Here is a 23,462-nt window from a genome sequence, read left to right as displayed (position 1 = left end):
CATGCTATGCATGCACAATAAAAACAATGTAACACAGCAACAAAATGTGTCTTTGTCCCACTAATATGTATAAATGTGTTTATTTGCCAGTTATAAGTTCACAGATTTCATCAAAAGTAAAACTTTATTCTGAATAAAAGAAAAGAAACATAAATGAAATATAGATATTGCCTTGTCAGGCTTTACTTTTCTTTTTCTTTAAAGAAAACACTAGAATAGACCAAGTATGGTTCATATTATGATAGGAACCACTACAATAAATTCATAAAATAAATATAGTCATCATGGGTACCTGTTTATTTGACAGTGAATATTTACACATCTGTCACTTCGACAATAGAGTACATGTTTTTTTGTTTTGTTTTGTTTTGTTTTACCACATTCATGCTACTCTTGTAACTTCCTGTCCCAGTACTGTTGACACCTGTTGTTTTTGATGCATCTGTTATTCCAGTTTGCAAAGGATATTTTTCTGTCTTTTAATTTCCTAAAATATACTTTTGTGGGTATTTCTTTCTTTATTTAGTTAGAATAATTTTGGGGAGAAAAAGTAGGAATATTCAGTACTAAGCAGCTGACAGACACAAAACTATTACAAACTTTATTTTTAATTTTATTACATTAACAAGACACAAGTAAACAAACAGTCATGGCAGGAACCCCTGCCTTATATCAGACTTCAATGAGAAGAGTTATAAGGTTTCACCACATGTGGTAAAGGTTCTTGATAAATATCATTTATCAGGTTTGACTTCCTGTTTCTAATTTCTCAAGAACTTTTAAAATCACCAATGGGTGTTGATTATCAAATAACTACCTATAAATCATCTCTCCAAAAATTTCAGAATGTTATATATCACACTATGGCTTCGATTCTTAGATATAGCTTATTTAGCAAAATGAACTGGTTTTAATATACTGCTACATTTCTTTTTGTGTTAAATTTTATGTTTAATTTTTGTATTGTGAAATTGCTTTATAATTTTTTATGCCTTTTTTGGTGTTTTTTCCATAATATAATATTTTTTAATATTTATTTTTCAGGTTTAAGTGGACACAATATCTTTATTTTACATTTATGTGGTGCTGAGGATCGAACCCAGTGCCTCGTGAATGCTAGGCGAGCACTCTACCACTGAGCCACAACCCCAGCCCCTGATAACATAATCTTATAAAATATGATTGATAGATTTTCCTATTGTTTTGCAGTCTTAAGTTAACATGTATAAGATAGAGTTTATCTGTTACATGAAAATTTCCTAAAACTGTTTAATACTTATGCTTGATTGCCCCTTCCTTCCTTCCTGCCTTCCTTCTCTTTTTCTTTTCCTCCTCTTCCCCCAACTTTCTTTCTTCTTGAAGAAATAAACAGAAGAAAAACATTTTTCAGTCAACAATTTAAGCATTCTAATGTTGATCAGCACAGTAGATCCAGATTTCCCATTTTCCTTGAATCAGTTTTAGTATTTTGTATATTGTTTAGTGCTATTATCATTTTATAAGTTGTTTAGTTCACTATTTTAAATATTTTAATGGCAATAAAATTGTTCATAATTAACATCTTAAGTTTAAAAAAAAACATTTATTTTGTATGTGTAGTTATGCTCCTTTTTTCCCTTTATAATATTGTTTATATCTGACTTCACCTTGTATTTCTTAGTAAGTCAAAATTTTATTTGCTAACTTTTTTTAAGAAGCAGTTTTAAGCTGTGTAGGTATTTTCTACTCTTCCATGAATTTTACTTCATTAGTATCTGCACTCAGGGTCATTCAAAGACTGTCAGGAAAACACATAACTGAATGAGTCAGGTCTTTTATTTATTGCACAAAGGAAGAGGGCTTATCATGGGAACTGCAAGCCCTCAATGGAGAGGATATTAGAAAAACTTGTTGAAACGTTTGATCTTTTATTATATGAATTTAGGGAGAGTTTAAGAAAATGGGACTTTTCTCAAGATTGGACATTGTTAGCAAGTATAGGCATAATGTAACTGAGTAATTTTTTTTGAAACTTACATCTTTACCTAAAATTCTTAATTTTTAATTTACATGTAATATTTGTACTTATTTCATAGGATATACTATAATTTGATTCAGGTATAAGATGTGTAATGATCAAATCAGGGTAATTAGCATTTCTGTCTCTTCAGATATTATCAGTTTTATGTGTTAGGAGCCTTCAAACTCTTCTCCTCTAGTAATTTTGAACTGTATAATTAATTTTTGTAGACTATAGTTCCTCTACCGTGCTATAAAACATTAGCACTACTTCCTTCTCTCGAAATGCATTTTGACACACATCATATCTCCCCTCTCCTTCCCCTTCTTAACATCTAACAATCTCTTTTCTGGGCTCTATTTCTATGTGGGCAGTTTTTCACCTTCCACATATGCTATTTGTCTTTCTGTGACTGGTTTATTTCACATGACATAATCGTCTTCCAGTTCCATTCATGTTGCCACAAATGTAAGATTTCTTTATTTTTTTTGTGGCTGAATAATATTGTATTGGGTATATATATCTCTTTTTATTTTTTTAATTGTAGTTAATTTTTTTTAGAGAGAGAGAGAGAGAATTTTTTAAATATTTATTTATTATTTTAGTTTTTTTTTGGCAGACACAACATCTTTGTTTGTATGTGGTGCTGAGGATCGAACCTGGGCCCACACACATGCCAGGCAAGTGTGCTACTGCTTGAGCCACATCCCCACCCTATATACCTCTTTTTAAAAGTCCATTCATCCATTGATGACAATTCAATTTATTCCACATCTTGGCTATTGTAAATAGTACTATAATAAATATGGGCAAATACATCTATCTTTGTGATAAACTGATATCATTTCTTTGGTTATATAGCCTGTATTGGGATCAAAGGATCATATGGTCATTCTATCATTCTATTTTCAGGGTTTTTTTTTTTAACAACCTTATAGTTTTCCATAATTGCTGTTCTAATTTTATTTCCTTTCAACACTGTATAAAAGTTCCCTCTTCTTTGCATCCTTGCCAGTATTTATCTTTTGTCTATTTGTGTCTAATAGCCACACTAACAGAGGTGAGTTGATGTCTCCTTGGGGTTTTCATTTGCATTTCCCTGATGATTAATCTGTTAAGTTTTTTAAAATCATATTTTATCCAAATAGAGAGCTCACTACAAGTAAGGACAAATTTTAATTGGCAAAGAATTGAAGTGTGATAGTAGAAGCAAATGTGACTCCATTTTGTTTTATGACTGCATCCTGTAAAACAACCATGCTAAGTAGAAGGGTCATGACTGGAGCAAGATGTTCTTTTCCTTTTGCTATAGAAACCTTTAAGAACACGGAACTACCTAATGGGGCATTATTTCTGTAACTAGGGTAATGGGGCTCTGTTTCTGTAACTGGGGTGACTGGGCTAACTGTGATTGGTTAGGCTTCCCACCGCTTGACTGCACTGTCCTGCTTCTGTAACCTGGCTTGCTTGCATTGGCTAGACCCCCCGGTAAGGGACCGGCGAAACGTCGGAGGAAGAGACCACCAAGAGACTGTCTCATGCAACGGCAAAGGGTTTATTTGGGGACCAGCATGCTGGGGCTCAGAGCTCACTTGAATAGAGCAAAGAGAGAGAGCCCTGAGAACAGCTTAAGCAGAGCTTATATACTTTCCTTGGAGAGGGCAGGGAGGGAAGTTCATTGACGGGTCAGGGCGAGTGGGCAGTTTGCCTGCAACCGAGTGAGGGAGTGCATTCTGCAGTTTGGCAGTTGGGGACAGCACATGCAGGGAACAAGATTAGCAAACAGTTCTCAGGATTTCAACATACAGAAAAATGGAGTGACAAGTACCTATTTTATTAACCTTTCACCCCGAACATCCCTTTGGCGGTTTTCAGGCTTATAAGGAGTGCCCTTGCAATTGTTCGGGGCTAATCAGGGGAACAGCTTTATGTTCTGGTCAGCTGCCACTAGTGTGCTTCAATAAAGGCTTGATTTGATTATATGTGAGTGGTCTGGAAGTCAGTTTATGAAACCCCCTTTAGCTTTAACTATAACAGAAGGTTACTCACTTTGGCCAGGAGAGAAGATATTTGGCATTTTGTGGATTGCACAGTAAGTTCATTTTGGTCTCTGTGTAAGTAAAATTATGAAGTTGTCTTGGCTTTTCTCACTTTATTATGGTCTCAGGACAACCTTGTCTGATGTTAGTATTTTGTGAGATTTTCCTGTCCAACAGGAAATCATGTCCTACCTGTGAGTACCAGGCCAGTCTATACATACAGTTTTAGCTGTAAGTGCAGATCTCTTCCTGGATGCCCAGGTAAATCTTGCAACTGTTGTGTTTAAAATTATAGCCAAATTAAAACTTACCCAAAAGTGACTGAAAATACCAACTGTTAGCAAGAAACTGAGAAGCTTTTAAATTGCTGATGGAAGTATAAATTAGTACAACGATCTTAGGAAAGTGTTTTACAGTACTTAAGCTAAACATAGCTAAACTCCATCTCCCAGAAATTTCACTTGAGAATATATCCAATGGAAATGAGGACATATGTCCACTAAAGGAAAAAGAAAGACAGAAAGAGAACAAGAATGTCCATAGCAGCTTTATCTGCAGAAGTTCAAGATTAGAAATAACCCAAATGTTGGTCAAAAGCAGACTGAGTAAATACATTACGATGCTTTCATACAATAAGATATGTTAATCAAGAATGGGGAATAAAACCCTACAGGTCTGCACAAAAGCAAACATGATGTTGAATAAGGCAGATCCAAGAGACTATGCTTTGTATAAGTGCATTTACACAAATTTCAAAAAAGAGACAAAAATGTCTACGTGGTAGAAATCAGAATGATGGTTATGCTTTTGGAGGGTATTAATTGGAAGAGCACAGGGATACTGAAAAAATTGTGTTTGTTAATTTCACTATTGTTTACATGTAATTATGTATATAATATATATGTATATATATGTGTGTGTATATATATATATATATATATATATATATATATATACTTGTGAAGATGAACATTAAATATTTGTACACTTCCCTGAAAGGAACTTATCCCTCAAAAAACAAAACACACACACATACACACACTCACACAATAACAAAAATAAAACAAAGATAAATGTAAAAAATTAAGAGTGAAAAGAAGTCTGAACAAATTGGCTAATTTATTCAAAAACATTGTGGTTCTGTTTATTCCTGGCAAAGTTAGAATACATTTCCCAGTTTCTTTTGAAGTGTAAAACAATGTACTTAAGTAGAGTGATTGGTATCACTTCTAGGCTATGCTCACAAAAACCTCCTGCACAAATAGGGTTCTTCCGTGCTTATTACAAAACCCTGTGGCTATTATGGGTCCCACCTACCACAGAGAACTTACAAATCACATACTAAACATAAAATATGGCATAGATTTTGGGGAATAACCGAATAACTCTGTGGAAGATACCTAGAAAGTTGCTCAATGCATCATATTTAAACAAGAAATAAACTCCTAAAATATTTGTGCTATTATATATTTTGAGAGGTTCTTGTATTTTAGTCAGCTTTTGCATTGACCAAAATATCTGATAAGAACAACTTAGAGGAGGGAAAGTTTATTTGAGACTCAAAGTTTCAGAGGTTCACATACAATAAACTCCATTGCTGTGGGCCCAAGGGAAAGGACTTGTAGAGGAAAGAAAATCAGCTCATGGAGAGGTCAGAAAGCATACAGAGAGGGGCAGGGGAAGGGGTCATGCCCCACCCACCTACTGGTACCACCCATTCTATTTAAATTACAATGGTTTGATTAGGTCACAGCTCACATGATTCAATCACTTTACCTGTGAGTATTCCTGCAGAAACCCAGGAGCTTTGGGGGGATACCTCATATCAAAACTATAATGCCTACACCAGTGAATATTGGAGAGATGGCATAAGAAGTAGTACTGAGTAATTTGGTTAGTAATTAAAGGAAAAAAAGTCATTTAGACACATTTATTATATCATCTGCAATATAAACTCCAAATAGGTTAAGAAAAATATGTATAAAAATAAGGTCATAAGAAGAGGAAAAATACAGGTGAATATCTAATTTTTCAAAAAGACTGATTTTTCTATAATATAAAAAATCACAAGGAAAAAGATTGATAAATCTAAATACTAAAATTTATTCAAGTCAAAATCCTGTAAACAAAGTTAAAATATAAATAACCAGAAGATATATAGGAACAAAGTATGGATTTGGTGATCTATATGTAGAAAAATTAAACTAGACCCTTATGTCTCACCCTGCTCAAAAATCAACTCAAAATGGACCAAAGACCTAGGAATTAGATAGAAACTCTTCAACTTCTAGAAGAAAATGTAGGGTTGAAACTCCAGCATATAGGCATAGGCAATGACTTTCTCAATAGGACCCCTAAAGCTCGATAATAATGCCAAGAGTTAATAAATGGAATGGCATCAAATTAAAAAGCTTCTGCACAGCAAAGGAAACAATTAAGAATGTAAAGAGACAACTTACAGAATGGGAGGAGATATTTGCTAGCTACTTTTCCGACAGAGGATTAATATCTAGAATATATAAAGGACCCAAAAGATAAATAATCCAATTAATAAATGGGCAAAATGGCTTCAACAAACACTTCTCTAAGAAGTACAAATGACCAACAAATATATGAAAAAGTGTTCATCATCATTAGCAATTAGGGAAATGCGAATCAAAACTACAGTGAGATTTCATTTCACACCAGTCAGAATGGCAGTTATTAAGAGTACAAATAATAATAAGTGCTGGGGAGGATGTGGAGAAAAAGACACACTTTTATACTGTTAGTGGGATTGCAAGTTAATATAGCCACTAGGGAAATCAGTATAGCATTTCCTCAAAATACTAGGCATGGAACAACCATATGACTCAGCTATACAACTATTTAGTATTTTTCCTAAAAAATTAAAGTCATCATACTATAGTGACATATGCATACCCATGTTTACAAGCAGCACAATTCAAAATAGCCAAACTATGGAAACAGCCTAGGTGTCCATCAGTAGATGAATGGATAAAGAACATGTGGTATATATACACAATGGAGCCATAAAGAAAAATGAAATAGTATCATTTGGAAGAAAAAGGATGGAACTTGAGAACATTATGTTAAATGAAATAAGCCAAATTCAGAGGTCAAGGGTCATGTATTTTATATGTGGAAGCTAGGAAAGATAAAGGAAAAGTAAAGCGGGACTGGAGAATCTTAGTATATTGTGTGCATGTACAAATAGGTAACAAAAAATCCTACCATTATGTAAAACTAAAAACCTGTAAACAAAACTAAAATGTAAATGACTAAGATATAAGAAACAAAGTGTGAATTTTTGTTAACAGCTTATTATGACAATATTGAACATAATTGTGTGTGTAAACAGTTGTATATCACTAACTCAATTTTTATTAGGAATACTTCACAATATTTGTTTCATCTTTGTTTTATTATATATAGAGAGAGTCAAATCTTTATAATTTATTAATCTATTGACTATTTCCAATTGAAGATATTAATAATTGTATTCATAAATACTTCAGTTTAATATTGCATATAGATTTTTTATTGACGTACATATACAAACAATAAAATGAACAAAGAGAAGTATATCCTCATAAACCTTTCCCTTGGGCCAGGTAAGCCCAGATGCCTCATTCACAGTTACTGGTCTGTGGTCAGGCACTGAATGATTTTTCCTGGTTGTGGGTAGAGTCACTGTAGATGGACCAGCCCCAGGTTCCTATGTCAGTCCTGTAATTACCAATGTCCCACCAAGCTGGTCTCACAGCTTCAGAGACCTGAATATTCTTTGGAGGTATGCCCTGGGCCCACTCCTAGGCTGGAAATGAATCAGACTGAAACTTGAGTCCGTTGCACTGGTGCCCACAAGTATTGCCTGATATTGGAACCAGTCAAGAGGCTTTGTCAGTGAGATCTGGGCCTCAAGTTTCTACTGGGTTCTTGGTCTTACTGTGGGAGACCTGATGCTTCAAGATAAAGCTCTGTACTAGTTTTAATGCTCTTTAATGCCCTGATCCCCAGTGGGTAAAGTATTGCTCTCTGCTCTGCCATCTCCAGGTCTTGGTTTAATGTAGTTCTTCTGCTGCTCAGACTATGTATAGGTAGTGACCTGGAAGCAGGTCACTAGAGCTTTGTCTGCCACTTGGTTCTACCATGGAAGGCCTGGCAATAGAGTTCAAGTCTAAGGCTTATACTTATTTTTTCCTTCCCACACACAGGAAGCAGATCTTTCTATGATGGGTTGCTTCGAGTTAGGAGAGGGATGATGTACACAACATTTTCCTTCCTTCCTTCTATAATACTTCTTTGTATTTTGTTATACTAATGTAGACATTTTGGTTTGTCACTTGATTTCCTAAGCTTTTGAGAAGATAGTTTGATAAGTGAACAACTATTCAATTTGATGTGCTAATTTGGTATTACCACTAGAGGAGCTAACTCAGCTACCATCCTTTTCCTAAAGGTATTACTAGCTACTTTGAACCAGATATATTTTTAGAAATGTTTCCATTAAAAGAAATGTTTATTGATGCTATATAAAAAGGCTAATGTGTGGATATTTATCCTATAATCAGCAACATTACTGAACTTTCTTGTAAGTTATAAAAGTTTCTTAGTTTTAGTTATTTTAAATATGTCCATCTTTTATAAATATACCCTTTCTTTTAGCTTGTTATTTCATTATCTAGATAGTGATTTTGCCTTTCAAAAGACTTTTGGCAACATCTGGAAACCTTTTTTTATCACAAGGGGACTGTATCATCATTAGGTAAAGGCTGCTAAACACTTCACAATGCACAGACCACAATGCACAGGACCACCACCACCACCACCATGACAATAAATCATCTAAGTCAAGAGGGAAACAGTGTTTATATTGAAACCCTGATTCAGAACTTTCAGAAAAATCCTTAGTATTGAGGATAAACCAATCTTTCCTTACTCCAGAATTTAATGAGAATGTCTGTATAGCTGGGAGAAGTGATGCCTGCCTGTAATTGCAGCAACTTGGGAGTCCGAGGCAGGAGGATGGTAAGTCTTATATGTTCCTATTAAATAATGAGTTTCTCCTGTAGATTGTAAAGTTTCTTAATCATCATGTTTGAATAAATTATTTTTCCCTTTTCCTGTTAGTTTTTACCCTCCACATTGAAAATGCTTTTCCATGCATACTACAGGGACACAGCCACATCAATATTTATAGCAGCACAATTCACAATAGCTAAACTGTGGAACGAACCTAGATGCCCTTTAATAGATGAATGAATAAAAATGTGGCATATATACACAATGGAATATTACTCAGCAATAAAAGGGAATAAAATCATGGCATTTGTAGGTAAATGGATGGAGTTAGAGAAAATATGCTAAGTGAAGTTAGCCAATCCCCAAAAAACAAATGCCAAATGTTTTCTCTGATATAAGGAGGCTGATTCATAGTGGGGTAGGGAGGGGGAGCATGGGAGGAACAGAGGAACTCTAGATAGGGAAGAGGGGTTGGAGAGGAAGGGAGGGGGCATGGGGTAACTAATGATGGTGGAATGTAATGATCATTACTATCCCAAGTACATGTATGAAGACATGAATTGGTGTGAATATACTATGAATAAAACCAGAAATATGAAAAATTGTGCTTATATATGTAATAAGAAGTGTAATGCATTCCGCTGTCATATATAAATTAAAAAAATTTAAAAAGCATTTAAAAAAGAATGCTTTTCCAATTTTTTTCCATAGGTAGGTAGTTTTAATGAGAAAGCTGCTATTTACCTACCAGTTTTTACTCTTAAGTGATTCCTTTTATGGGAAATTTTTACATTTTCAGTGCTCCAAAGTTTAACCATGGGCCCACTTTAAAAAAAATATTTTAAATACTATTTCTTTATTCCCTTGACTAACAATTTCTATCACTACTTCGACTGCTCACTTGACTAGCTTTATTTGACTATTCAGCCCATTTGTTAACTTAAATTCCGCCCCTCCCCCCATGTCTATCAGAATCCTTATGACAACTTGTTCTCAAAATTCTGTCCATGGGAATTAAATGTTTTATTATTTCTCAATTTTAGTGATCTTCTGTAAGGCAGGAAAAAATATAGGCTGTTATGATCCCTAGCTGAGGCTTTTGGCAGACTATGTTTCTAGTGTATAGCCCTGCTGATAAACACTGATTCAGCCTATGCACTCATAAACATTTACTTTTGTGCTTTTGTGCACGTGCACCCACTGATAGAACCAGTTGGCAATGTGTCTTCTTTACCTGGCTTGCATATAAAAAAGCCCTATGGAAAAGCCTGGGGGGACGGGGTGTGAATAATAGAACTGGCTGGGGATTGAAATTGGAGTTGGGAGCTGGCTAGCGTCTGTTGCTGCCTCTGAATAAACATGTCTACTATCTCAACCGTGTATTTCATCTTCTTGATGAAATCACTTGATGGATCACAAATCTATTTAATGGGCCTGAGCCTCTGCCTGACACCCATTTTCTTACTGGAAGTGTTTGTTTCAAGTTGAAGAGGCATCACTATTATAAAACTAACACTGTGTAATCTGGGCAGGAGCTGTTCTAGATATATTTACTTAATCTTCTTTATGAAGTACCATTAATCTCATTTATGGATTGTTACACTGATGCAATAAAGAGGTAAAAACCTCACTCATGGCCATGAGAACAGTAGGTTTTGGAGGCAGGACACAATGTTCTAGAGCACCCGTTCCTTCCCAGGTGGTACTAGTCACACGAGGCCCTGAGAGGTCTGACCCAAGCTTGCCTACTCATCTTTTGCTCCTGAAAGTAATTACCCAAGTAGCTCCTGGGTTGGCTCACAGTAGGGGATGGGAAACATACCCTCAGCTGCAGAATGTTAATAGCCTGTGTACAATGCTGTTGCCTACATCTACCTTGGGCTATGAAAATGGAGCTGGGTTGAAGCTGCCCATCCATTGTACCTCCTTTCCAGTGAGGTTCATCCTTTCTATACCAAGAACTCTTGATTTCAAACTTTACCTTGCATTTAATTTGAAGAAACCCGTTACTTGGAGCTTAAAATACGTTCCAAAGAGGAAGGACATTATTGGGATTTAATTTTTTTTTCTTTTACTTTCATTTGTTTTAATTAGCCATACATGACAGTATATTTCATCTATGTATATCAATCTCATTTTTCTGAGTGTACATGTTGTAGAATCATTGGTCATGTGGTCACATATATACATAAAGTAATGACTTTCATTCTGCTATCTTTCCTATTCTCACATCCTCTCCCCTTCCTTCCCTTCCCTCTATCTAATCTAAGGTAATGCTATTCTTCTGTACACCCCCCTCTCCCACGGTGGCCTTATTGTGATTTAGCATCCGAATATTAAAGAAAACATTCAGCCTTTGGTTTTTCGGGATTGGTAAATTCAGCCAGTACAAAATAAGTCAAGATCTGGCTTTCATCTGAGTGTTTGGGAGCCATTGAGGAGAATAGGAGGGTTTGTGTTTGTTTGTTTTTAAAGTCTAATGCACCCAAATGTTCAAGAAGCTCTCACCAAGACAAATTGGTGGAACTAATTTTCTGTAGTAAGCTCTTTTACACCTTATAATGCAAGACAGGTTTATTTTCATACACAGCATTGAGAATTAGAAAATGGAAAGGAACGCCATCTTCAGGCAAGTGGAAGTGATCAAGACTATAAAATAGATGTTTGAGACCCTGCAGTGGGAAGACTTGCTGTGCTGCTCTCAGAAGTCTCTTCACCTTTTGAAGTCATTTCAGACATTTCCTGCCTCCTCCTTTCTTCTGATTGATGCTCATAAGAAATTTGGCGTTCCAGGTAAGCTGTATTCCTTTTCTGTTTAATTAGGAAATCCTTCAGGAACTTTAAGAGCTGCAGAAATAAAACAGGAAGAGCCCACATTGAGGACCATGTCTGCAAGGAGAACTACCACAAATGGTAGGTCAAAACCCAGCAGTCCAGAAAGCATGTCAGAAATACAAAATCTTATGGTCTACCCCAGACCTCCTAAACCAACATCTTCATTTCAAAAAGAAACTATCTGGTTCATATGCATGTTGAAATTCCCAGAGCAGAGATCAAAGGACCTATTAAAAAACGTACAGGTGCATATAAGCATTAGCTTTCAGTGAGTGTTAGGGTATACCAAAGTATAGCTTATATGAAGAACAAACTGACTGCAATGGTTTCCAAACCCGTTTCTTTGAATCATTTGCAGACTGAGTAGCTGCCCAGAACCCACTTTCAAAGACTTAGAAATGGTCTAGCAGAAGGCCCAGGCATTCAGAGTCCTTCAGAACTCCTTGGGGGAGCCCAGTGTCTCACTAGGGCTGGGAATATTTTCATCACTTTGACCTTCTGAGATGGTAGGGAGTTGGTGAAGAGAAGTTGCCATTAAGGTAAAGTGTTCACCAATAACCAGAACTTCACAGAAGTCTGTAGCACAACAGACAGCCATTGACGTCTGCTGTCACAATCATGAACAATCAGTCTTAACCTGTGGGCCCAGCCAGCAGCATCATTACCTAGGAACTTGTTAAAAATGCAAATCATAGACCCATACAAAGGTGAAGTAAATCAAAATCTCTGAGGGTATACCCAGCACTTAGTTGTAGTAATCTCTCCAAGAGATTCTGATGCTCAATAAGCTTCAGTATTTCTGCTCAAGGAGACTTACAAATCAGCAACAGAATCACAATTCTGTTGAATCACCCAGAGGAAATATTCCTGCTGATACTTTCCTCTCTGGTAAGGAAAGGATCCATAACCCCCCATACCCAACATACCCCTTGAAATCATTCCCATACTTTCTTAGAAGCACAACTACATTGTGTGACCCACTGTCCTGGGCCCACTTCCCAGAAGCAAATAAAAATACAAAATGGGTAGAAAATAAAAGGTGCTTGTTAGTAGAGTTAACCACTTACACCAGCATCATTAGCATTAGTGGCTAAGGTGTTCAGGTCTTCCAAGTTCTTGGTTATTACGTTTTCCATCTGCAGAGCTGATGTTAGGGCTACTATGGCATTTCCCCAGTTACCAATTTCAGGCTTCTGTTGGAGAAAAACAATGTTATATTCTACTTCCTGCAAAGGTGATGAGGTTTTCACAGTCCAATGATTTCCAAACTTCGTAGCACAAGGAAATCAGCTGAGAATCTTAAATACAGATACATGGCTCAACTGCTGACACACAGACTTAACAGATACGGCTTACAGCACTGGCATCAGTGTTTTCAAAAGATTTCCAGGTGATTCCTTTTCCTTCCTACAAAGCAAGGATACCAAGGGCAAACAGCAGTATGTCATTGATCCATTAACTTTGGAATTCTGTGGTGAGTTCAATTCTGTTATTAGCAGGCATTTGCTTTTCTTTTAAAAGTCCAGTTTAAAGAAAACAAACCCTTGGATAAGAATGGAATACCCAATAGAGGACTATTTGGAGTGTCTGCTCCAACAAAACAAAAAAGTCACATCAGAAACAGCCATACCTGAATGACATTACTGACATAATATATTGATAACATGTTCTAGGAAGAAGTCACAAGACTAGTGTTCCTCCAACTATAGCAAGCATTAGGATCACCTGGAGAGCTGTTAAGATAGCTTCTTGGGACATACCCACAGGGAATCTATTCTTTAGCCCTGAGGTGGAGCTCATGAATTTTCACTTCTAAGAATTTCCAGGTATTCCTGGTTCCGCAGATCCAGGGAGCACACTTTGTGTAAATCATTGAGAAAAGCCAAATAAGCATTTAGTGGCTAAGATGTTGGCACATGCTTGCCCTCAGGTCAGTTGCTAAGGAGCTCATGGAAGAACATGAGCAATCTAATAAGTAGCAATTAGTTTTTTTTCTAGATTTGGCAGAGGTCCAATTTAGATTATAGAAAATTATATTCACCTCAATTTTTGGAAGGCAGATGGTACCCTGACGTTTTCTTAGATACCTTATGAACCGCTTTGCTTGGAACCTCTTCACCTCAGCCTGATCCTCAAAGAATATGACAAAACCAGGCATTTCCATCTCTTCTCTGTAACAGGTGGCCTGGGGGGGGGGTGAGAGAAGCTGATCTTTAAAATAGGAATCACACAAACTCACTTTGTTGTTTCAATAGTTGTCTAGAAAGAGACTTCTGTTAGTCATTCTTGAGAGCTATTTTTGTCCTTTGACTTACAGAAAGCCTGGGTTCAGGGAGACAGCCAGAGCCATCTCAGAGAATCCATGCAGATTCCAATATACTTGTGTCTGGTCTTTGGATGTTATGGCTTTTTTAAGGTCAGGTTATATATGCTAGTATGTTTATCCATTAATTGTGTACACCCCATGACAAGAAGTCCTACATAAAGTGAAACTCTAAAGCCAATCTATTTCGTTACATTTTACATTATAAAATTGCACATAGGTATAAAGTTGTTCACCCTGCTCATAGGATGAGCTACAGTTTTCCTAATCATAGTCCATGATTTGCAATCACAATGTCTACATCATTGGGCCACAGAGCATCAGTATCCTAGCCACTGAGTTGCTGTTTTATCTAGTATAAACTTGGCCATAAGCACTACTAAAGAGATAGCAAATAAAGTATCACCAGATCAGAATTAAAACACAGTTTATCAAGAGCCCATACTAACCATGAATAAATATGCATCACCCATTTGGAGCTGGCGAGCTGCTAGTTGGTTGATAGGAGCTACGCATTCTTCAGAGATCGGTCCCTCGTTCTCCTCCTCTTGTTGCTGCTCAGCCATAAATTGCGTTACCAGCTAAGGGAGAGGACTTCTTAAATACTGACAGGGATGTAGCCAGCCCCCTTCTAACAACAAGATGAAATTCCATTCAGCTGAGATTAACAGCTACTAATCTACCAAAATGGGGACATTGTTTTTGGATGAAAGAACCAATCTAACTAGGGAAAAGTTAAAAATACAGTTGATGGGGGAGGGGGAGTAACTTAAACCTTTGTAACCCAGTCAGTATTCAGAGGTCTTTCTCATCTTCTCCGTAAGACTTGAGAAGCATGATAAACTGGGTAGTGAAGTCTTAATAGAATGATTTCAGTAGCTTTAATTTTTTTTTCCTTTCTCAAAAACTATCATGGCATAGCATGGCAAATCCAGTGGTAAAACTAAGAAGACTGGCTTAATTATAAGGGACCACCCTTTTCCTTCATAAGTGCTCTATACACATTGCTCTAAAGATAAGATGCCACTCTGAAGAATCAAAATCATTAACTGAGGGGATGACAGCAAATTTCATCGAGAAACTGGCATTTTAATTTGGCCTTGCAAGGCTGACAAGAATATAGAGAAATGGAAAGGGAAGAAAGGTGTTCCACCTGAAGAACAGGCACAGGCAAGCTATAGAAACGAGATGAGTTAGTGGTTTCTCTAAATTATGCCGCACTTGGAACCGTTTGGCTTCTTCCTTTAACTGTCTCCCAAATGTGTCCCAAAACATGTCTTCTTCATTTGCTTGCCTTGAGAGCAGGGATTGTTCCACCAACCCCCAACCCCCCACCCCACCATCCTTCGGGGGGTGGGGGGCAAGCAGGGGCACAGATTCCCATAGCTAGTAATGGGGTGCTTTGTAGGTAAAAAGTGCTGAATCCGTGCTGATTAAATAAAAGCATATTTTACCTATGAGTAAAGCACAAGATTTCCCCCAAGTCTGGTGGATTTCTAGTGTGAACTAAACTGCTTGAACTGATAAAGGAATGGCCATCTCCAAAAGTCTCCCCAGCTGAGGTGGTGAGGAGGGCACCTCCCGAGGGAGAGTGCATCCTAAGGGAGGTGCCAAGAATTTCAAGTTTGACTCAGCCACAAAGATGAGGCCATCCTAGGGAAGGGATGATCCCGTGATCATAAAAATAGCCTGTGTGTCACTTTTATTTCCTGACCCAAAGCTGCCCTTATCCCCAAGTGTATTTATGTCATAGTCTCAGGAAGAGAGGGGGGCTTCAAGGAAGTTCTTCTGAAACCATAGTTTGCATATAAATCACCTGAGGCTTTTGTTAAACTGCAGAATCTGGTGGGGCCTGGCCTGTTGCCTTTCTAAAATGCTTCCAAATGCTGCCTATTAGTGGACACACCTGGAGTAGGAAGGTTTAAGTACATTCCTAAAAAGCAAATTCAGTAAAAATCCTGTAGGACCCAAGTGGCACTGCTGGGGAGCCTTTAGTAAGGGAGGTAACAATGGACATCTCCTGTCCTTCAGCATCTCCTGCCCTGCCTTGTGCTCCCAAGCTTCAGGACCCCTGGCAGCCTCCTGGTGAGGCCAGAGCTGGGGCAGTCTGCAGTGTCTAACTCTGGAGGTTAGAGCAGAGCAGGTGAAGAGGAAAGCAGTTGGTAACTGATCAGATGGCTAACTGGATTTGCTTCTAAAGCATTACCCAATCTTCCCTTCCTCCAAATTTGAGGTACATTTCAGGAGATTAAACTTCTATACAAGCAATAGGGGTAAGTGCCAATAAAGTCTGGATAATTAGTTAATATGACCAATTTATAAGATAGTGAGTCTAGAAGATGTAGATTTTACTTACTGGGAGATATTAGGAGAGTTTGATTATTTCTGAATGATCCATAAGATCCATAGGATCCATGGAAATGTAATCACCCCATTATTCTACCATTCCATCTGGACCAAAACGCAGGGCTGAATACATGCAGACAAAATATTTCTGTTCTTGTGATTAGATATTAGGAAACATTTCTCTCTACCTATTTAAAAACTACCTCACCAATATGCAGAAAATGAGTGGAAAGGAACATATCACCATCAACAGCAGTTGTGGTAGGATGAGAGACATATTCGTGGTTTTTCCCTTTTTAAAATTTTTCATATATTTTGAACTTTTTAATAATCATAATACATTTTAATAACCATATAAATTTTATCACTTTCAAAAAGGAACCTAGCAGGTCCCTATCTAGAAAAGTAGCTCAATGCCAATCCATAATAGAAGCTCTACATACAAATTTGTTTTGTATTACTTTTTGTAATTATAAATGTAAGGCATAAGCATTATAAAACATTATAGTATTACAGAAATACATAATTAGAAAGTGAAAGCTGATGGCAAACACTTTGGTTCTAATATGTACATATTTAAAAATGTACTAGGATCCAGAATATGATTACATTGTGGAAACCTGATGACTTGGCCTTTGAAATATAGAATATGATCAGACTGGTTTTTTAAAATTCTTACAATCTCTCCTCTGGAATGTGCTGGAAATACAAACTTTTCAAAAAGTTATGTGACTCCTCATAATTTTTTTGTTTATTGTTCTTAATCCAAACTTTCTGTCTTTACAGTGTTACTTTACCCTCTCACCTCTCTAACGAGGAAGAAACAAATGGCTCTCTTCTGCACCTTATTTTACCTGGAAATTCTTATCTTTCAAAATAAAATCTCCTTAGTACAGCATTACTTTTTCATTATTATTTTCTTTGTGCACACATTTTCCTTACTCCTTTATAATCTTGATGAGGAAAATGGTCAAATCTTAGTCATCTTTGTGTCTCCCAGAGCATTTTATATGCTGTCCTGCTCATAGAAGTCTTTCAGTAAGTTATATTGATCTATAAAATTTGAAAGTAAACAGAATCCTAACAGTTCAGAGCTTTTGATCATAGAAGTGGAAGCAATGGGAAGAGCAAGATACCTTGTGATTCTTAGGAAAGCAGATTTCAAAAATTCCTGAAAATTATGGGAGAAAGCAAGCATTTGCATGTTAAATGTCTTCCAAATGGGAACCACATTTAACACAGTACTGGGCATTGAGTGAATTTTTAATAAATGTTCATGAATGAAAGAGCTAATCGGTGAAGACAGTTATTAAGAGAACTGAATGGAATGGTAAGCCTTAAAAGTAGAAATGTCAGCAGTGATTCTGATGACAGAAACAGTATCTGAAGAAATCCATGTGTCATGACATACTTATCCCTCCACTAGCAGCTACCACTCTCCCCAGACTGACCTCTGCTTCCAGACTAGCAGGGCCCTCACTCCCTCAGAACATATTTTCTGACTTTTATAGTCTTGGTTATAGTAATTCTTTCCACACCCTTTAACTGCCTGCTTTTCCATAGGTCCTCTCCACTAGTTCATTGCCCCTTGAAGACGTTGGTTGCTGTGTCATGACTTAGTATCACCAGTGTGTTGCAGGTGACAAAGAGCAGGACAACATAGGTTGGCAATGAATGTACATTCACTATGATTGTACATTTAAAGAACAAACGAGTAAAGTTGATAAATTAATGCGTGCGGGGAGCCACCCCTGAGCTATTTGAGCATCTTCTCTGGGCCTTGGAGATTTTGATTTGGCATCACAGGCTATTTTGTGGCTCCTCCCACTTAATGGAATGTGCAATGCATGTGACCTCAGTCTTCCTTTGGGAAGGAAGACTGATGTTTTAGCTCCAGAGTTGGGTGTGATTCACTGGGAACTGGATAGCTCACCTCCTACCTTGGATAAGAACATTCTGTGAAAGCCTTTGAAGTTCCTCCATATTAAAAAAAAAAAAATGGGCTCTTGCTCTCTTTCCATTGTGGGAGATTGACCCTTAAGGTCTAAGATCCATCCTCTGGCCCCACTCTTTAAAACAATTTTCTGTGTCATGTGATTTTTTTTGCTGTATTTCTTAGCCAGCCCACTCCATGAAAGGGAAACCCAAATTTCATAGCCCACACGGGATGTGGCAGAGAAGCATAAGAATCCAGAAATGGGGACATGAAAATACAAATGAATATTAGAAAGCAAAGACTTTCTTGTGTGTTAGGGCTTAAATATAGACTTTTTTTAAGTTATGTTTAAACATTTTTATGAATGGTAAAAAAAGTATTATTTTTAAATTTTGAATTGACACAGAAACTTGTACCTATTTATGGGTTCTGCAGAGGGACTTGCCCTTCCAGCATAGATTGGGGAGTTTGAGGGCGTGGGGAAACTGCTCCAGAGATGGTTTCAGAGAACGGTGTCTGCTTTATTGCACAGCAGAAATAGCTTTTATAGTGAGTACGTGCCAATTTACACATAATAGTCATGATATATGATATAGGCCAGAGATGATACACAACGTATCATCTTACAGGAGTCCGGACACCAAGAGTTCAAGAATTGCCACATAGCTCGACCTTGCAGGGAATAACTTCTTGTCAAAAGAGCAAGGAAATTGCGCTTGCCAATGTTCTGACAGCACTTTCTCCCAAAACATGGCGTTCTATGTTAGGACTTCCCTGCTGCACAATGAGCAAGATAAGCATTCCTCCATGTAGGTCCAGAGTCAGGCCCTGCAACAGGGTTATAGTCCAATAATACAACATATGTGTATAATGTGCAATGATCAAATCATTATAGTCAGCATTTTCATCACCTTAAACATTAATCATCTCTTTACCCTGGGAAGCTTTGAACTCCTATCTTCTAATTCTTTACAAAATATATGATCAATTGTTATAAACTATACTCACTTCTCTATATTGTAGAACACTAGAACTTATCCTTTCTATCTAACTGTATTTTGGTACTAGTTATCTGACCTTTTCTATCTCCTTCCTTCCTACACTCCCCAGTCTCTAGTGATTAGTATTCTATACTCCTATGAAATAAACTATTTTATTTCCACATATGAATTAAAGCATGTGGATTTGTCCTTCTTTACTACCTCATTTATTTAACATCATGTCATCTAGTTATATTATAGCAAATTACAGAATTTTTTATTGGTGATTTATATTTTATAATGTACCACATTTTCTATATCCATTCATCTATTGATGAATACCTTGATAAACTCCATATTTTGGTTATATTGAATAGTGCTAGAATAATTATAGGAATAGAAATATGTCTCTAATATCCCATTTTTAATAGGAACAGAAGTATGACTCTGATAGACTGCTTTTATTTCCTTTGGCTTCACACAACACTGGGATAGCTAGATAAAATGGTAGTTCTCATTTCACTTCTTGAAGGGTCATCCATAATGTTTTGCGAAATGTTTTCAATTAATTCATATTCTCACCAACAGTGTATAGGAGTTTCTCTTTTTCCATTTCTCATCAACATGTTCATCTTTTTGATATTTGTCTCTCTGTTTTATGTCTTTTTGATTATAGCCATTCTAACTGGAGTGGGGTATTGTCTCATTTTGGCTTTGATTTTCATTTCTCTGAAGGTTAGTGATGTTGAAATTGCTTTTTTATACTTGTTGGTCATTTGTATATCTTCTTTATAAAAATATCTAATAAGAACCTATGCTCATTTTTAAATCTGATTTTTGTTTTTGCTGTTTAGATTTTTGAGTTTCTTTTTATAATCTGGGTGTTATCCCTTGTCAAATGAATAGTTTGTAAATTTTTCTTCTTATCTGCCATTGTCTCTTCGCTTTGGTGACCATTTCTTTGCCTTGCAGAGCTTTTTACTTTAATATAATCTCATTGTTGGTTTTGGTTTTGTTGCTTGTGACTTTGAAGTCTTTTTTTTTTGTTTTGCAATAAGAAAAATCACTAATATTTTTATTCTTCCTGTCAAGCTACCATAAATATTTCTGTTGTTGCACTTTCTTAAAGTATAAACCCACAGTAGATATTTTTAACTTCAGCACACCAGTTATTCTTCCTTTTTACCAATGTCTGCAAACTTCTATAGCAGGCATTTATTAGAGTTTGATTTCCTCAGCTCTTTGCAGAAAAACATGTGTGATTATCTAACTGCCCTGGAGTCATGGGTAGAATGTTCTCTCTCTTTCTAGTCAGTTTCAGTGGTCTCAGTTCATGGACAGCCAGCTCCTTTCCTCTGGGCCCAAAGCAGGCAGAACATTGTGGTGGAAGGACAGGGGTAGAGATAAGCTGCTTAGTTCATGACAGCCTGGAAGCAGAGAGCAGTGACTTTGAAGGCTTATCCAAAATACCTGTGTCTTGTATCAAATCCTTTAAGTGCTGAGAGCCATCCATGGACTATATGTGGACCAAATCGCCATGGAAGCCCGATGAATAGAAAAATCTGTTATTTGGGAACTTCCAGCAGCAATCCTGCTGGTAAGATCACCCAGATACATGAGAATACTATTCAGCTCTGCCAGGTCCCACACAGCATGGGAGATGGGGTGACCTGCTACAGCCACATAGCCTCTCAGTGACGGGTGTAGCCTGCAAAGATGCCAGTCAACCTGTTGACTGCAAGACACCATGAAGCAAGACTCCACCCTGAAACCTTATCCCTGCTTTTGATGTACTCCCTTAAATAAAACCACCAGAGCCATTTTCTAGTTGTTCTCTTCCAGCTCCTACCAGGACTGGAAGATCCTATAAAGCATTCTGCTTTTAAAACCCATTCTTTAACTCTATTTTTTATTTCTTCACTAATTATTTCAGACTCGATTTTCTCAGGTGGTTTATCCCCTCCTATACAGGAAGAATTACCCCGGAGAAACGCTGGCTGCCTCATAATATTGAAGCATTTCTTTGTCTTCATGTTTAAGTGAAGTAGATTTTATGTGTTCAGAAATTTACACATTTTTTTAAAATTAAAATTAAAATTTTATTTTATTTTTTGCATATAAATGTTAATGATAGTCCCTGATGATACTTTTGGACTTCTGTAGTCAGGTATAATGTCTCCTTTCTCATGCCTGATTTTATTTATTCTGCTCATCTTTTAATTTATTGGTGAGTGTGACTAAAGGTTTGTTCTTTTTGCTTCTCTTTTCAAACAACCCTGTCTTTGTTTCATTGATCTTTTGCATTTTTTGATGTTGTTGTTCTCTATTTGTTCATTCATTCCTACTCTAAGTTTTGTTATTTGTCTCCTACACACTTTGAGTTTAATTTTCTCTTTCTTTTCTGGTTCCTTGAGTTGTATCTTTAAGTTAGTAAATTATTTATTTATCTTTCTATTTGTTCGAGTAGGTGCTTACTGCTATAAACTTTCCCTATAAGACTTTTTAAAAATTGTATCCAAAAACTTTTGTTATGTTGTATTTCCATTTTCATTTGTTTCAAGAAAGATTTTAACATTCATTTTAATGTGATCATTGATCCATTGAAAATTCAAAAGCTTGTTTAATTTTCATGCATCTCTAAAGTTTCTCTTGTTGATTTCTAATTTCACTCCATGGTGTTTGGAGAAGATCCATGATATGATTTCTTTTTTTCTAATTTGTTGAGACTTCTTATCATATGATCTATCATGGAGATAGATCCAAGTGTTGATGAAAAGAATGTGTGATTTTTAGCTGTTTAATGAAATGTGTAAATATTTTCTAGTTTTATCTGGTGTATCATTTAAGAATCAAAGAAGGTCATTTATTGGATTGAAAACAAGTCAGCAAAATTCCTGGCAACAGATTAAAAGGCATTGTACTCAACCATATCCTCTTTTCTAAGACAATGATTTGGATAAATAGAGTTTTACATTTTAATTAAATTTGCTAATTTCATAAATCTGGAGGGACTAATTTGCATGATGAATGACAGAATCAGTTATCAACAGAAAACAGCTGGCTAAATCAACTGAAGTTAATATGATTAAGTGCAATTACAAGTGAATATAGAATCCTATATTTCAATTTAGTAAATCACTAGCCCATAACCAGGAAGGTGGAGATCTTATTAAGCAGTAGTTCATGTGAAAAATATGTAGATTTTAAATTATTTGAACATCCAACCCAGCAAGTTGACAGAAAAGCAAATGCAATTATTTTTTCCCCTCTAACAAAAGGTGTTTTTAAATCGAATGATTCATATAATTTCTTAGGCAACTATGTGCAGACGAGAGAGGGGTACTTTATTTTTTTGATCTAAAACTTGATGATCTTTTCCTTCTAGACCTTGGGCCACTCTTCATGGCTCTCTGTGCTTCCTTTATCTCTCACTTGTGGACTTCAGCCTGGTCAGTCAGGAGCTTCTTGTGGCCCTTGTCAGCCTTTAGCCTGCTGATGTGATCAATGAGAAATGCCTGTTTTTGAAAAATTCCCCTTTTACCTTTAAGTGTAGGCTGTGAAACACATGTTGGTTAGTTTTAGATTAGTAGCATCTAAACAGCCAGAACAGAATTCTCATCTGTAAACAGGTTGCCTCCTTGGGCATTTATGCATCTGCAGTACCCTTTCACACACCTGTGCCCCACACCCTGGAATAGATGGTCATAGGCTTGCTGATTTCACTCCATTTTTTTATCAGTTTCTTGACAGCTGGTGGGTGATGGCATCAGCAATTTCTTTGGTCTCTTCACATCTAAGCAGAGTTCCCTTTTGTCATGGCAGAGGACATCATGGTGTCATGGTGAGCTCTTCTGAAGCTTCATGTCTGAATTCAGCTTTCAATCAACTATTTAGAACTATATCCTAGGACATACCAGTACTGTTGTAGCCATGCAATGACTCAGATTGTCAGGTTCAGCCACCCAACATACACTTGGCT

The 23,462-nt window shown here is 36.7% G+C and overlaps 1 protein-coding gene across 1 annotated transcript in view; it reads right to left on the bottom strand.

The window, feature by feature from the left end:
* Positions 1–11,696: 11,696 nt before the first annotated feature.
* The window catches only part of LOC113192324 (uncharacterized), a 39,959-nt gene continuing 28,193 nt past the window's right edge, over positions 11,697–23,462 (bottom strand). The window contains exons 4-7 of the mRNA XM_077795515.1: positions 14,671–14,802; positions 13,940–14,083; positions 12,966–13,091; positions 11,697–11,910 (exon numbers count right to left, since the gene is read on the bottom strand). Coding sequence (XP_077651641.1) covers positions 11,713–11,910; positions 12,966–13,091; positions 13,940–14,083; positions 14,671–14,802 — 600 coding nt within the window. The 3' untranslated portion in view covers positions 11,697–11,712. The remainder of the gene's footprint in view (positions 11,911–12,965; positions 13,092–13,939; positions 14,084–14,670; positions 14,803–23,462) is intronic.

The sequence above is a fragment of the Urocitellus parryii genome, chromosome 2 (assembly GCF_045843805.1).
Source record: "Urocitellus parryii isolate mUroPar1 chromosome 2, mUroPar1.hap1, whole genome shotgun sequence".
In the NCBI taxonomy this organism is placed as follows: Eukaryota; Metazoa; Chordata; class Mammalia; order Rodentia; family Sciuridae; genus Urocitellus; species Urocitellus parryii.
The sequence above is the reverse complement of the archived record's forward strand: the minus strand, read 5'-3'. Positions and strand labels throughout refer to the sequence as shown.